Here is a 16,262-nt window from a genome sequence, read left to right as displayed (position 1 = left end):
GTGTATGTGGGTGGGTGCGCGTGTAGGTGTTTAGGGCGTGCAAAATTTTTAGGTGGGTGTTTTCTTTCACAAAACCCAATTTTTCTCTTTTCAGGGAAACTAGATTAATTGGTTGAAAGATCCCTTCTTCACTAATAAAAGAGACTCATTTATATGTAGGTCTAACTTTACAACTGGACCAAAATAAAACAAGTAAATTCCTAAAAAAACAAGTAACATTAAATAAAACAAGTAACTTCATAAATTAAAAGTAACTTATAATACTGACCGATTTGTTTGCCGATTCTTTCGACGAAATTGTTTTCCATCGAAGAAATTTGTAACATGCCTTGTACTTACGAATTATATTACTTCAACGATCATGTGCACTTGCGTATGAAAATATCGCAACATGAAAGATAATTTCTTCTCCTCCTCCAGAGAAGCGCAAACTCAACGTCGTCGACGATGATTCATCATTATCTGCAAACACTAAACATCACAACCACCAATTGACCTGCACATGCGTCCATGAGATCATGTCTCGAGCAGTTTCATCTTCGATAAAGATAAGTCGATCCACGAAATCCTAATGAGCCTGATTTTCAATGGCGAGTCGACACAATCTATCCATTTGTGCTCGATCCCTTCCAAGGCTATCCGTCGTGGGCCAAGGGTATAAACATGAATGAACAAGTCATAACTGTGGTTCCGTCCATTTTTCCGGTTTAGCCAACGTAAGCAGTGGGTTAAGAGAATAATTTGGAGTAGAAAAGCTTAAAGAATAAAGATTAAAGGGTAATATTGTCAAACTACAAAGAAAGCAGGGAGAGAGAGAGAGACCATATCGACATCTATGAATTGATCCAATCAAACCCAAAACCCTTGAATCCATCCTCTCTCTCCCTTTACAATGGAACGTTCCCATTCCACGACCAGCGACGCCACGTCACCGCTCCTCATCGGCGACGATGACACCTCCCTCTCTCGTCCCCGCCGTTCCCTCCGCCGCGCCGCGACGCCGCCGAGGACTCTCCGCGGCGCGGCGAGGTTCCTCCGGCGAGCGAGCGGGCGCGGGATGATGCTCCGAGAGCCGTCGATGAGGGTTCGGGAGGCGGCGGCGCAGCAGGTGGAGGAGCGGCAGAGCGACTGGGCGTACTCCACTCCGGTGGTCGCCCTCGACATGCTCTGGAACGCCGCTTTCGTCGCCATCTCCGTCGCCGTCGTCTTCCTCTCCGCCGACGAAGATCCCTCCGTCCCTCTCCGCCTCTGGATCGCCGGCTACGCCCTCCAGTGCGCCCTCCACATGTCCTGCGTCGCTTCCGAGTTCCGCCGCCGCCGCCGCACCGTCGCCGAGACAGTCGCCGCCTGGGACAGCTCCGGGGACCTCAATTCCGCCTCTGGTAGCGACGCTGAGGACTACTCCGCCGCCGAGGAGAGCTCTGACGAGTCCGGAAGTGGAACTAGGTATCCATTCATCTCTATGGTTTATTTTTCTCCAGTTGTTGATTGATTTTGAGATAGAACCCTATGAAACTCAACATGATATCAGACCAGAGCTCAATGATTTATAAGATCATGAGTGGTTTCCAGTTGACCCTGTGATACTTAATCGCTTAATCAAAAATCCATTTATTAACAAGGAATTATAAGATCATGGCTTATTTTCTCTGGATAGAACCCTATGACACTTTACATGTCTCCACAAAGTCCAAGCGGGAATCAGATTTCATATTTGTGATGAAATTCCTAGGTGACATTGTTGTGTGTCAGTTATAAGGCTCTTTAAAAAACCCTCGCAACGTATAGAGAATGAGAACTAACAATGATTTGCAAGATCACTGGTAATTACACTCATTGCCGAGCGATTCTGAGATGGAACCTCGACACCATGAGACTTACTAGCTACAAAACGAAACGACATGAGCATAAGATATTCGTTTTGATTCGAGCTGTTTATGTATGATCTGTTATTGTTGGTAGTTTTGCGAAGCATTTGGAGTCTGCGAACACGATGTTCTCGTTCGTGTGGTGGATAGTCGGGTTCTACTGGGTGACTGCCGGTGGAGACAGTTTGGTGACCGAGGCGCCTCAGCTATACTGGTCTGTTTCATTCTTGTCTAAGAACTTGGGGATTTTGTGTTTGAATACATTATTGACGGTTGTGTTTTTTTATTTTTTATTTAATTTTATTTGGCAGGCTTTCGGTTATATTTCTGGCTTTTGATGTGGTATTTGTTGTGATCTGCGTTGCTGTTGCTTGCCTTATCGGGATTGCAGTTTGCTGTTGCCTGCCGTGCATAATCGCTATCCTTTATGTTGTCACAGATCAGGTATATATCATCTAACAATTTTAAAATGTTTGGTGTTTTAATTGTAGTTCAAAATATTCTTTTACCTATTTATTTCCTGTTTAAGGTTGGTTTTAAAATATAGAAACTTTCAATGTATTCCTTTCAAGGTTTAAAAGGCGTAAACGGTAATCGAGGCGATTTCTGTTTTTCATGCGAGGCGTAAGCCTCAAAAGATAGGCATGAGTTAGTTTTTTGTTTAAATCTGGAATCATCCCAAAAAAAATTTAGACTGATAATGCTTAGTTTTAACCTTCATATACTAGTTTAACAATGAAAACCCAAAAAAAACCCTAATCTACGTTTTAGACCAATTTTAGACTAATCTATATAGATAATGAAACCCTGAAATACTAGTTTTAGACTTACGATTCAGGTTATGTGTTAAAAAAACCCTAATCTACGTTTGATTAATCTCTTACTTATAAAAACCCAAAAAAAGGCCTAGAAAAAGCCCAAGCTTTTAAATTGGCCTTTTAAAAAAAAAAAAAAAAAAAAAAAACACTGCCCTATGTCATGTGTTTCTGGGCGAAAATTTTCAGAGCGTACACTCAAGCGCACCTAAAAATTAAAAGGCGCAAATCGACTTTTTTTTTCCCAGGCTTAAGCCATTAGGCTTTTTCCGACCGCCTCGCCTCAAGGCGCGCCTTGAAAACGCCTTTTAAAACAATGATTCCTTTACTGCATTGCAATATTAGGTGCGCTATCTTTAGTTTTGTTCACAATAAGTACGGGAAATCTTTTATATCATTTGAAATGTGCTCGTTGAAGTTAGAGGGATGTCTAAGAAACCGAAACGTTATTGTGAGAACCGATCAGATCATCTATTTCCTATGTCAGGAAGTTAATTTTTATTTTTCTTCAATAATTTCTTACTCTTCTTCTACAACTCAAACCTTGGATCAGTTGAGAGTCATTTCTAACAGCCTATGCTGCAATAATAATAATAATATTTATTGTCATAAAAATCTGTGTTGATTATGCTGGATAGAATATGATGGAATGCATATATGTAACAATCTGGGTGTCTTCTGGTTTGTTTGTGTTGTGTCACCTGTGAATTTTCAGCTTTTCTTTCAATTTCTGTTTTGATGTTCCATCTTGGAGTTTATAATAATTTTTATTTTTTTTACAGGAAGGGGCAACAAAAGAAGACATTGATCGCTTGCCCAAGTTCAGGTTCCGAAGGACTCCTGATGTTGAGAAAGTCAACGGTGAGATCCAAGAATCTTTTGGAGGAATAATGATTGAATGCAACAATGATCAACCGACAGAACGCGTTCTGTCCCAAGAAGATGCAGTAAGTTTCCTGATGAGACCATTTATAGGGCTTAACTATTTGCTTAAATGCTTATCGGTGCTTTATTTTCTCTCGAAATTATAGCCTTTTACAATATGGCCGTTGAAAGGAAAGAAAAAGGAAGAAAATAAATTAAACCATATTTGTGTTTTGTGATTAAGTTAAAATATATACAATGTTCAATATGCATATTTACTATATCTGTGGAGATTCTAAGTTAATTTAATTTTAATCCACATTTGAGTTGGATATCGAGAAGAAAAGATATCCTTAAGTCAACTTGTTGAAGCTTTTCAACTTTCACGATTTGATGCATTTTTTTTTTCTAGATGTGCAACTCACATGTTATCAATGCTGACTTCAAATCATCCTAATACAAACTTTAATGTGTAGACGAAAGGAAAAAAATCTGAATACAAATCTGGAATTTATGGACTAATATTCGTCCTTTTTTCTTTTCTTTTTTCTATAATCTAATTTCCTGACCCAATATGTTTGTTTTGATATAAAACGATAGGAATGTTGCATTTGTCTATGTTCGTACGACGATGGAGCTGAGCTGCGAGAACTTCCTTGCCGTCACCATTTCCATTGCTCCTGCATAGACAAGTGGTTACACATCAACGCCACATGTCCTCTCTGCAAGTTCAACATTCTCAAACCCAACAATCAAAGCAGCTCTGAAGAAGTATGAACAATTCGAGTTTTCACACACTTATTTACTTGGGCATGTGTATATATACACACATAAATATTATATATTCCCTGAGATGGTTTCTTACTTTCCACGCAGCCAGGTTTTTTTTTTTTTTTTAAACATAGGAGTTACTTATATAGTTATGTGTGATTATCAAATAATAATATACTTCAAACTTTATGAATTTAGATTTGTATTTTAATTCCTTGGATGCTATATATTTCATTGCTGTTACAGAGAAAGAGAGACGTAATTGCCATTTCAGAAAATTAAACTGCCGAATGTTTTATTAATTTAATAAACGTTCAATGTTATAATTGGATTGAAATTTTGGTTGGATTGTCACATAAGCAAACTACCTATTTTGTTTAAATTCTCGAAACTGCTCCTTTTTCAGAAATTTAATATTTAAAGTGTCCTACTTCGTAAGTAGTTCTCACCTCAAAATAAATTTAAATCGGTTTAGGACTATTTCACAATATAAACAAGACCATTAACTTTTACATATGCATTTTAATAATTAAAGTCTAATTGTTAATGCTATTGTCCACAGTCCATTTCCCTTGTTTCTAACACATCTACCTTTAAAGTAATCATTTTTGGGAGATTAAATAAATTGAAAGTAAAGGAGTCCGCGGTTCCGTCCGGTTTATAATCGGTCAAAAAATCAAATCGGACCGGTCTAAACGGTTGTAAAAAAATTAAATTGGACTGGACCAAATAAGAAAAAAAAAAAAAAAACGGACCGGACAAAATCGGTTAAAAACGGTCTAGTTCGGTTTAAACCGTTTCAGACCGTTTGGACCGTTTTAGACCGGACCATTTGAGACCGTTTTAAACTGTTAGACCGTTTTAAATCGGAACGTTTAATTTTGGCCTATTTTTTATTTTTATTTTTTTTAAATAGTATCTGATCCAAATTTTTAGACCGTTTTAGACCGGACCATTTTATAGACCGTTTTACACCGGACCATTTTATACCAAATTTTTTATTACTTGTTTTTATTTTAAAATATTAACTGGTCCGGTCCAGTCTAGACCGCGGTTAAAATTTTTAGACCTGACCGGACCGTGAAAAAGTACAAACCAGACTGATGAAATTTTAAACCTTTTAAAAACCGGTTCGTTGGTCTAAAAACCAGTGATCCGGTCCGATTTACGGTTTCACCGATTTATCTGTGCCGCCCTATTTGAAAGTTGTTAACATTTCAAGAGAAAATGACGGCATAAATACCTGATGTTTGTGGGTTGTTACACTTATATACTACCTATTGTCTAAAAGTCGCGAGATAAATACGTATTGTTGACTTTTTGTATCTTAGTCACTACCAAGCTGTTAACTTTGGATGTCAATGCCACATGTCAAAATCTGGTAATTTTGATAACTAAAAAATAAATAACTAATCTATATTATTATTTTAATATATAAAAAATAAATAATTAATCTATATTATTATTTTAATATATTAAAAAATTCAAAAAAAATCTCTTCTCTACGACACACAAACGGATTAATTTTTTACTCAACCGAAAGACATTACTAAAATAAATTTTTATTTAAAAATATTATTTTTTTATCTTTAGTTCGGAATGATTTGCGTTAATTGACTGTAAAATCTTTTTTAACATAATTATAAATTTTTCAAAATTTCTTAAATAACTATAGGTATATTGACTTAAATTTGTGCCCAAATCTCTGGATCTGACTGCTCAAGGAAATAGAAATTTTTATGAAAATAACATATTTTAAAGAAAATTAGATTAATTCTAATATATTTAGTAATGCATTTCGGTTGAGTAAAAAATTAATCAATTTTGTGTATGTAGAGAGAGAAGGGATTTTTTGAAATTTTTAATATATTAAAATAAGAATTTTGTAACTAACTAGGGCACCTTAAACTTAAGGTTTGAGATTTAACCCATGTTTGGAGAGTTTTAGAAAAATAGCTAAGTATATTAGGTGGCACTAGAGGTAATGAGTTAAAATTTCATATTTGTCCTTAAATAAATATAACGTTATTTTTGTTGGAATAGATCTAGGATTAAGAAAAGATTAATGCTTCTTCAAGCGGCGGAATTTAAAAATTTCTTTAAACAAGTAAAAACGATTTTTACTAACCTAGACAAAGAGCAAGCACATGTTATTTTAAATTAAAACTATTGAAGAGCAATTACTCGTTTATTAACCTTTACATAGCTTGATTGTTGAGAAGCTTATGGAGGTTAAATCGCTCGTCTCCCCACGTAGCTCGCTTTTCTTCGTTCTTCGGGAATTCGAGTAACCACGAAAGTTTCTATCTCATGAATCACTCGAGAGAAGAAGGATTTAGTGTGTGGGCACCTTTAAACACGACGACTCAAGAACAAGTCTTAGAGTCGAAGAGCTAAAACAAAACGCTAGGTCAAATGTGGACGTAGGTGCCAAAACAAAAACGAGAAGGGTTAGAGAGAGAGAGAGAGAGAGAGAGAGAGAGAGAGAGAGAGAGAGAGAGAGAGAGAGATGGGCAGCTAGACAATCTAGAGAGAGAAGCTCTCAATATCAAAATTGTGTGTTGTGAGTTGTGAATGAGGTGGGGTATTTATAGGAGGAGGATTACCTTCAAACGGTAGTTTCCTCTTTTTTTTTTTTTTTATAGAATATCACATATTCATGAGCAAAAATTTTCTTCCCTTTTTCCTCATGTCACACGTCCAAGATGCCTTCTATAAGGCCTTGGATTTGTTTCTTCATTTGCTTCTCCCATGCCTTGGCCGTGTGGAAGGTTTCCTTCTAGAAGAAATTTGTTTCCTCTTTTTCTTTTGGCAAGTATCTTCATACATCAATGCACAAAATAATTCTCTTTCTCTTCTATAGCATGGATGGTTTGGAGGGCTTCTAGAAGGAGCTTCTAGATGTTTCTTCATTTGTTTATGACAACATAAGAGAAGCCCATTAAGAATTTTCAAGTAAAATTCCATGAAATGAAATTTATCCTCAAGGCCCAATTATTCATTATGGCAGAGTGATATAAATTCTTTGTCATCATATGTCAATGTCAAAAAATTTATTTATTGACATTCATGCCATCCTATGTCCAAAAGGACAAAATTACCCTTTAGACATTTTTTGTAAAACTTGTCTAGTTATTGTTTTGACTTAGCTTCTAGTTTAACTAATCTTACTTTAATGACTTGTGGTAGTGACCTCATGGATCCAAATGAACAAAGCTTGAGCTAGCATATTTGGACTCAAAAGTTCACTAACCTTTTCCAAGTTCTAGCTTAATGTCAACTGACTCCACTAAAGAGTTGACACTGAGAATCTCTCGGTTCAAAGGAATATATTTTCTACTCAAGAATTCTACTTAATTGTAATGAGTGGATCCATTGAATATTATCTATGTTTACCCTTCATGAATATCATCAACTAGATGAGATTTACAAAATTACCATTTTACTCTTCTAGCTGTTATTTTCTCAACTCCTTTGTCGCTTGTGAATAAGTTAGAAACAATGTATTGACGAGGAGCTAACAAGTCACATTGATTCATCCAAAAGAGTCATGACTCAATTTGGACGCTGGCCACTTCATTTATTCACATTCCAAGGAACAAAGCATGATGTGATATACATTGCATTTCAGCAATCTTGTACATGAATTCCATATCTATGAGATATTCACAAAGTTACTCATGACATCTTCATAACTTTGTACTTCACCAATAGGTCTTGTCTATATCACATAATGAATCTAGAACTCTGACTTTCTCATATGAGAATACGTAAGCTATGAAATGACATGTCTCATTTGAGGATTGAGGTAAGCATGATGCAATTCATACATAGTGGCTCCGAAACATAAGAGGTTAAATGGTTTATTCTTATTCTGTCTCTAGAAGTGCAATGGTCAATTCAGTACCTTAAGAAGATACCTAGGAAGAACTATAGAGTCTCCAACTCTCAATTTCTCATAACCAGACATCATAGATTCTCCTAACAATCATACTGAGATCAATAGTCCTTTGATTAGATTGTGAATATACTGTTTTAAGCAAACCACGGAGAGTTTGTTCATGCAAATCTATATTTGACTCTTCATTTGTTTTTAGGTTTGTTTAAGGACTAAAGACTATAGTTTATCGTAAAGCTTCAATTGACAAGGAAGAATGAATGAACGTTTCAACTTTTATTAATTATTCAGCAGTTACAAGCAAGAGTTTTCGTGACACTTTATTACATCAAATGTACATAAGTAATGACTACTACTCTTCTTGTGGGCATCATTGAAAACAAACTCCCACTTGACTCAAAGAAGATGTGAGTAGTCCTTCATGCCTAATCCTTCCCAATGCTGGTCGAAGACCTTGTTGGCTAAGGCCTTGGTGAATGGATCTGCCAGGTTGTCCACCGTTGAGATATTCATCATCACCACGTCTCCGCGCTGCACGATCTCTTGAATCAAATGGTATTTCCTCTCAATATGCTTAGAGCGCTTATGGCTTCGAGGTTCCTTTGAGTTAGCGACAGCCCCACTATTATCACAATAAAGGGTCATGGGCTCGTCGAAGTTTGGAAGAACTTCCAAATACTTAAGGAATTTTATAAGCCATACAGCCTCTTTGGATGCTTCACAAGACCCCACATATTCTGCTTCCATTGTGGAGTCAGCAATGCAAGATTGCTCGATACTCCTCCAAACCACAGATCCACCATTAAGGATGAACACAGATCCTTATCCGCCTACAAATCGGAGTCGGTATATCCCGTCATAGTCAGGTTAGTACCTGAGTATGTAAGCATCAAGTTCCTAGTTCTCCGAAGATACTTAAGAACATGCTTAACAGCAATCCAGTGCTCGGGTCTAGGGTTGGATTAAAAACGGCTTACTACGCCAACTGCAAAGCAGATATCTAGTCTAGTACAAAGCATTGCATACATGAGACTTCCTACGGCTGAGGCGTAAGGATTTTTTCTCATGTCCTCCAACTCTTGTGCAATCTTGGGAGACTGATCCTTAGAGAATGAGACTCATGCCTAAAGGGTGTTTGGCCCTTCTTGGAGTCTTGCATCGAGAAGCGATCCATCACCTTATCAATGTAAGATACTTGAGAGAGCGACAAAGTCTGGTTTTTTCGATCTCGAATGATTTGGATCCCCAGAATGTACGCGACTTCTCCTAGATCCTTCATATTGAATTGCTTTGCTAGCCAGATGTTAACCTCAGATAAATTACCCACATCATCACATATGAGTAATATATCATTGACATATAGTACCAGAAACACAACTTTGCCTGCATGTATTAAGTTGTAAACACGTGGCTCATCTATTGACTGCTCAAAGCCGAAGCTCTTCACAGTTTCATCGAATCTAATATTCCATGAACTAGATGCTTGCTTTAATCCATAAATGGACTTAAGCAACTCACAAACCTTGGTCTCTTGACCTTCTTCCACGAAACCGTCTGGCTGAGCCATATAAATGCGCTCGTCAAGATAGCCATTCAGAAAGGCAATCTTAAGCATTGCGACTAGCGAGAAAGTTTCTTCATAGTCAATCCCTTCTTTTTTGGTGTAACCCTTAGCCACTAGTCATGCTTTGAACGTCTTGACGTTCCCATCCGGACCCATTTTCTTCTTGTATATCCACTTACACCCTACGTGTTTAATCTCTTCAGGAAGGTCTACAAGTTTCCAGACTTTGTTGACATATATCGAGTGCATTTCAACTTTCATGACGTCAAGCCAAAGGTTTGATTCAGAACCAGCCATTGCAGGGCGGTAGGAAACAGGGTCATCCATGTCAGAGACGGTTACGTGAGTATCTCTGTAAGACATGTACCTGTCAGGCTTTTGAGAAGCCCTCCAACTACGTCGAAGTACTACTTGAACAGGTTCTAATGAGTTAGGTTGTGTTTCAGTTGGGGCAAGATCAGTTCTTACAGATGAGGTAGAAGCATCCTCACCCAACTTTTCTTCATTGCTTCTAGGTTTTACATCTTTCATGAAGTCCTCCTCAAGGAAACGAGCGTTCGTACTAACGGAAGTCTTGTCATCCTCGAGACTATAGAATGTGAAACCTTTACTTTCCTTTGGATATCCCACAAACAGGTACAATTTTGACCTACTAGCCAACTTGCTATTCTTTTGCCTTAGCACATGTGCTGGGCAACCCCAAATTCAGATGTGGCCTAGATTTACATTACGGCCAATCCATCGTTCATGAGGAGTACCAGGAACCGTTTTAGACGGAACTTGGTTTAGAATGTGAGCTGCTGTTTCGAGGGCGTATCCCCAAAAGGAAAGAGGGATTGATGAGTAACTCATCATTGATCTAACCGTCTCCATCAGAGTTCGGTTCCTTCTCTCTGACACTCCGTTTTGTTGAGGTGTGCTAGGTGCTGTAAGCTGAGAAGCGATACCTTCTTCTTTAAGAAAGTCATCGAATTCTCTTGACATATACTCACCACCTCGATCAGATCGAAGGGTCTTGATCGGTTTGCCAATTTGTTTTTCCACTAAAGCCCGAAAGACCTTAAATACATTAAATGTCTCGGATTTGTGTTTGAGCAAATAGACAAAAGTGTATATTGAGTAATCATCGGTGAAGGTAACGAAGTATTCGTATCCTCCCCGTGCCTGTGTACTGAGCAGACCACATACATAAGAATGCACAAGTTCCAGCAGCTCAGTGGCTCTTCGACCCTTAGTTGAGAAAGGTCGCTTAGCCATTTTCCTTTTATACAAGATTCACAAGTAGGTAATGAACCTATTGCAGAGGCATGGAGTGGACCGTCCCTCACAAGTCTCTGAATCCTGTCTAGACTGATATGACCAAGTCTTAAGTGCCAGATATATCTTGATTTTATTAGATCTGAGGAATCAGAAAGTTTGATCCTCTTTGGCTCCCTAACTAGATCATTATCTATTTTAGTGTCTAAAAGTGAAGGTTGCGTGGGATAAATTTAAAAGAGAGCATTCTTCATACATGCATCAGTGACGAAAGAATAATTGGAAAGAGAAATTCTAAATCCATTCTTAATAAAATTTAAACAATAATCTTGCTCATGAAGACGAGCAACATATATCAAGTTTAGAGTTCGATCTTCAAAAGATAGCGTCACTGATCCCACGGCCTTTGCTGACACTGAGCTCCCATCACCCCATCTGAAGAAGAAGTCACCTTCCTCTAAGCTTTTTGTTTTCTTGAAACCAGTCAAGGAACAATAAATATGGTTAGTAGCAGCGGAGTCAAGAATCCACATTGATACATTTTCAGCTACTAAGCATACTTCGGTAATAAGTACATTACTATTTTCCTTTGCTTTGAGGTAGGCAGGACAATTCTTCTTCTCGGTCTTGTGAGGTCTCTTCTTAGATCCAGAGGTGGAGGCTTTGTGCTCAGTAGCATGTGCCCCTCCTTGATTCCTCTTTCTCTTAGTGAGACCTTCGGCAGTGTGAAGCTCCTTTATAAGCTCGGTAACAATGTACTCTAGCTTGTTAATGGAGTAGTTCAGGTTGAAGGTATCAAAAGATTCGGGGAGAGTTTCCAAGATCATATCTATTTTGGTATCCCCGTCAATCTCAGATCCTAGGATTTCCATCTCATTCAGGTAACTAATGATCAGCACCATATGGTCCCTGATAGGAGTTCCATCCTTCATGTGACAGTTCATAAACTGTCGGACTGCTTGTTGTCTGGCCTGACGCCCTTGCCCTCCAAACATCTAATGGAGATTGTAGAGCATGTCGGCGGCTGTCTCAATGTGACAATGTCGCTGCTGGAGCACATTGGTCATAGATGCTAAGATATAGCACCTCATAATCTCATCGGAGTGGAGCCAAGCCGCTGAGGCGTCCTTATCCTCTTGAGTCGAATCACCATTCGTCTGAGGAGGACACGGGGTGGTGAGTACCCATTTGTGCTTGTTAACGGTAAGGACGATGTCAAGGTTACGTTTCCAATCAACGTAGTTTTCGAGTTTGTTTGAGGAAAGGATGATTGAGAGACGGTTGAGAGACATATTGCTGAAGCTAAGTTGAAACAAGTTTATGATTAGTTTTTTGCGTTAGGATTTAAGTTTGTTTAAGTTTTTAGGATGAACAAGACAGGAAAAATCCAAAGGTGTTATGAACGAAATGACACTTTACTCATTCGAGGGAAGGCCGCAATGAGTCTCCTTTCATAAGTAAATGACTCATCATTAATGCATAGCCAAGATGCCAATACATCATATTTGACTTGCCACCTTATAAAAAAGTTTGATCACTCACATCCTTTCGCAGGGCCTCGATGGAGGATTGCTAGGGATGAAGTCTAAGCGTGTAACCAACCACTTAGTCCAAAAGATCGACTTTGAAAAACAATCCACCGAGATGAGGCCTTTTCTCATTGTCTCACTATCGGACGTAGCTCATTGACCAATGATCAGAGCAAAGTGCCATTGAGTACTCTCATTTAAGAGAGGGCCACGAGGGTGACTCTTAGTCGGGCGATAATTACACTTTTCATTAGTGTTGGGGATCGTGGGTTGCAAACAACAAGTATAACCCTCCCACTTAGTTTTTAGAGTTGACAAATCGTCTCTTATAAGTTTGGAAACATATTTCCTAGTTATAGAGCGATAGAGTGGAATTCTAGAAAGGAATCTTAGATCTTCATGTTCAAGGGAGAGCATTGTTAGTGTATAAAGACACAAGGTACATACTCGGACATTTTCTTATTTTCTATTCGGGAAAGTGCATGAGGGAAGTGTGAACTTCAACTCACTTGGACTCAAAAGTTCACAAACATTTTCCAAGTTCTAGATTAATGTCAACTGACTCCACTAAAGAGTTGACACTGAAATCTCTCGGTCCAAATGAATATATTTTCTACTCAAGAATTCTACTTAATTGTAATGAATGGATCCATTGAATATTATCTATGTTTACCCTTCATGAATATCATCAACTAGATGAGATTTACAAAATTACCATTTTACCCTTCTAGTTGTTATTTCCTCAACTCCTTTGATGCTTGTGAATAAGTTAGAAACAATGTATTGACGAGGAGCTAACAAGTCACATTGATTCATCCAAAGGAGTCAGGACTCAATTTAGACACTGGCCAGTTCATTTATTCACATTCCAAGGAACAAAGCATGAGGTGATCTACATTTCATTTAAGCAATCTTGTACATGAATTCATCAATCTTGTATGAGATCTTCACAAAGTTACTCATGACATCTTCATAACTTAGTACTTCACCAATAGGTCTTGTCTATATCACATAGTGAATCTAGAACTCTGACTTTCTCAAATGAGAATACGTAAGCAATGAAATGGCATGTCTCATTTCAGGATTGAGGTAAGCATGATGCAATTCATACATAGTGACTCTGAAACATAAGAGGTTAAATGGTTTATTCTTATTCTGTCTTTAGAAGTGCACTGGTTAATTCAGTACCTTAAGTAGATACCTAGGAAGAACTATAGAGTCTCCAACTCTCAATGTCCCATAACCAGACATCATAGATTCTCCTAACAATCATACTGAGATCAATAACTCTTTGACCCTTAGATTCTTAATATACTGTTTTGAGCAAACCATGAAGAGTTTGTTCATGCAAATCTATATTTGAGTCTTCATTTGTTTTTAGGTTTGTTTAAGGACTAAAGACTATAGTTTATCATAAAGCTTTAAATAGATAAGGAAGAATGAATGAACGTTTCAACTTTTATTAATTATTCAGCAGTTACAAGCAAGAGTCTTCGTGAGACTTTATTACATCAAATGTACATATATAAAGACTACTACTCTTCTTGTAGGCACCATTGACAACAATTTTTTTTTTTCTAAATTCATCACTTTCTCTCTCTTGTTTTTTAATTCGTCACTTTCTCTCTCCTACTTTTTTTCAAACATTTTTTTTTATCAAAACTTCAAAAATCCATATCTATCTCATACGAACTCGAAATTGAGTGATTCCAGATCCTAGAGATTCATGGCGTCGAGATCTTCAAAAATAGACCCATTGTGTTTGATGAAAATCATGTTTAATGCATCATGTTTATGTTTCCATTTATTTCCAGATGATCTCCGAAAATTTTCAGTTATTTCCATGTCTAAGGAAGTAACGTGATTTTTCTACATCTATAGCATTAAACATGATTTTTCATCAAAGACAATGGATCTATTTTGTAAGATCTCGGCGTCACGAATCCGTAGAATTCGTAATCACTCAATTTCGAGTTCATATGAAATAGATATGTTTTTTTGAAGTTTTTATGAAAAAAAGTGTAGAAAAAAAGTAGGACAGAGAAAGTGACTAATTTGTTATTATGTAAGGGCAAATCAGACTTTTTTTTTTGCTTATCAGTCCTTTTGGCTATATTCCTAAAGTTTGGCAAACATGTGCTAAAATCAGAAAATGAGGTTTCCTTTTGGCCATATTTCTAGAACGCCCTTAAAATCAAAATATAGATTAATTATTAATTTTTTAATTATAAAAGTTATCAGATTTTGACATGTGGCATTGAAATTCAAAGTTAATAGTTTGGTAGTGACGGAGATGCAAAATGTCAACATTAAGTATTTATCCCGCGACTTTTAGACAATAGGTCTATAAGTGCAACAACCCGTAAACATCAGGAATTTATGTCGCCATTTTCTTACATTTCAATTAATACCTGGTATTTATTGAAAATGCGGAGTATATGTACTACTTGACTAAAATACTCTATCGCTCTCGAAAACGTCAAAGAAACAAAAATTCCGAACAACTGCACAAGCACGAATCTACTTGCCAGTCGTTTCATATTGTCCTCAATCGCGCCCGCGTGTTTAACAATGATTTAGGTTCCTTGTTTATCTATTTTCGATTGATTTTGGAGGTGAAGATCTAAATCACAATGGGTATATGTTTTTAGGCGTATTAAAAAAATCCAATACAAATTAGTTGTCGGTTTTTATTTTCTAGGAGTTAGTTTCCTTTATTTTAGTTAACAATATTGTATCTTTAGCTATATATAGCAATTTTGTAATACATTCAAAATATCAGAAAATAAAGAGAATATTATGCATTTTATTTCTGAGTTATACTCTCTGTTTAATTGATTTTATGGTGTTAGAGATTTTAAGGGAAACTCTTCAAATCGAGATAAATTCAAAATTTCTTCATGGAATTTAATGGCAGAAGTAGAGAAAATTCGACTGCTTCTATTGAGGCGTTGATACCTGTCTCTTAAATTGTTCCCACTACTTTTGAGAACTCCATCTCCTTACAAAGCACTAGCTTCAAACTCACTGGCCCAAATTATCTTCATTATTGGTCCTGCTCAGTTTAGCTCGTCATTCGGGGGAAAGAGAAAGTTGGACTCATCGATGGATCCATTCCCCAACTTTCAGATGCTGATCCTTCCTTCGCTGATTGGGATATACAGAATTCTATGATCATGGCATGGCCTATCAACTCGATGGAAGACGTCATAGCCCATATCTACCTTCTCTATCCCACTGTCAAATGAGCGGTATACCCCCAAAATTGAAGTCCCGGTATGGTAACAGTAACAGTAAGGCGATCCTTGACTCAAATCTATTTGGAAAGCTCTTGGCTTGACATATTCATATCTTGAAGATTCCTCTCAGGAATATGAACTTTGGAGTCAGTGCCGGAATTTAAAACAGGATCAGGATTTTATTACTCATTATTTCAATTCTCTCACTAAATTGTGGCAAGAATTAGATCTTTTCAATCAACCTAATGGGAAAGATCCATCTGATGCAGATCTCTATAGAAAGATGCATTCCAAAGATCGTATTTACGAATTTCTTGCAGGCTTACATCCCAATCTTGATGATGTGCGTGGACGGATTCTTAGTTTAAAGCCACTTCTGGTGATTGGTGTAATCTTCGCCGAGATTCTCCGTGAAGAAAATAAGTGAAAGATCATGCTCGGGCCCTCAAACACCACC

General features: G+C 37.3%; 1 protein-coding gene across 1 annotated transcript; it reads left to right on the top strand.

Moving 5' to 3' along the window:
- Positions 1-731: 731 nt before the first annotated feature.
- On the top strand, positions 732-4,418 carry LOC149384677 (E3 ubiquitin-protein ligase At1g63170-like). The gene is made up of 5 exons (XM_089626618.1): positions 732-1,446; positions 1,963-2,082; positions 2,180-2,312; positions 3,466-3,630; positions 4,148-4,418. The coding sequence occupies exons 1-5, from the start codon at positions 893-895 to the stop codon at positions 4,322-4,324; spliced, it is 1,149 nt and encodes a 382-aa protein (XP_089482744.1). The 5' UTR covers positions 732-892; the 3' UTR covers positions 4,325-4,418.
- Positions 4,419-16,262: the final 11,844 nt, after the last annotated feature.

The sequence above is a fragment of the Urtica dioica genome, chromosome 9, assembly GCF_054948205.1.
Source record: "Urtica dioica subsp. dioica isolate 48M chromosome 9, U.dioica_male_clone48M_v1_H2, whole genome shotgun sequence".
NCBI classification, from domain to species: domain Eukaryota; kingdom Viridiplantae; phylum Streptophyta; class Magnoliopsida; order Rosales; family Urticaceae; genus Urtica; species Urtica dioica.
The sequence above is the reverse complement of the archived record's forward strand: the minus strand, read 5'-3'. Positions and strand labels throughout refer to the sequence as shown.

Bases quoted from the DNA above. Each gene is read 5' to 3' on its own strand.
- LOC149384677 (XM_089626618.1), top strand. From the start codon at position 893: ATGGAACGTTCCCATTCCACGACCAGCGACGCCACGTCACCGCTCCTC. The intron at 2,083-2,179 runs GTCTGTTTCATT...TTTATTTGGCAG, and splicing joins GAGGCGCCTCAGCTATACTG to GCTTTCGGTTATATTTCTGG. The intron at 2,313-3,465 runs GTATATATCATC...TTTTTTTTACAG, and splicing joins TTTATGTTGTCACAGATCAG to GAAGGGGCAACAAAAGAAGA.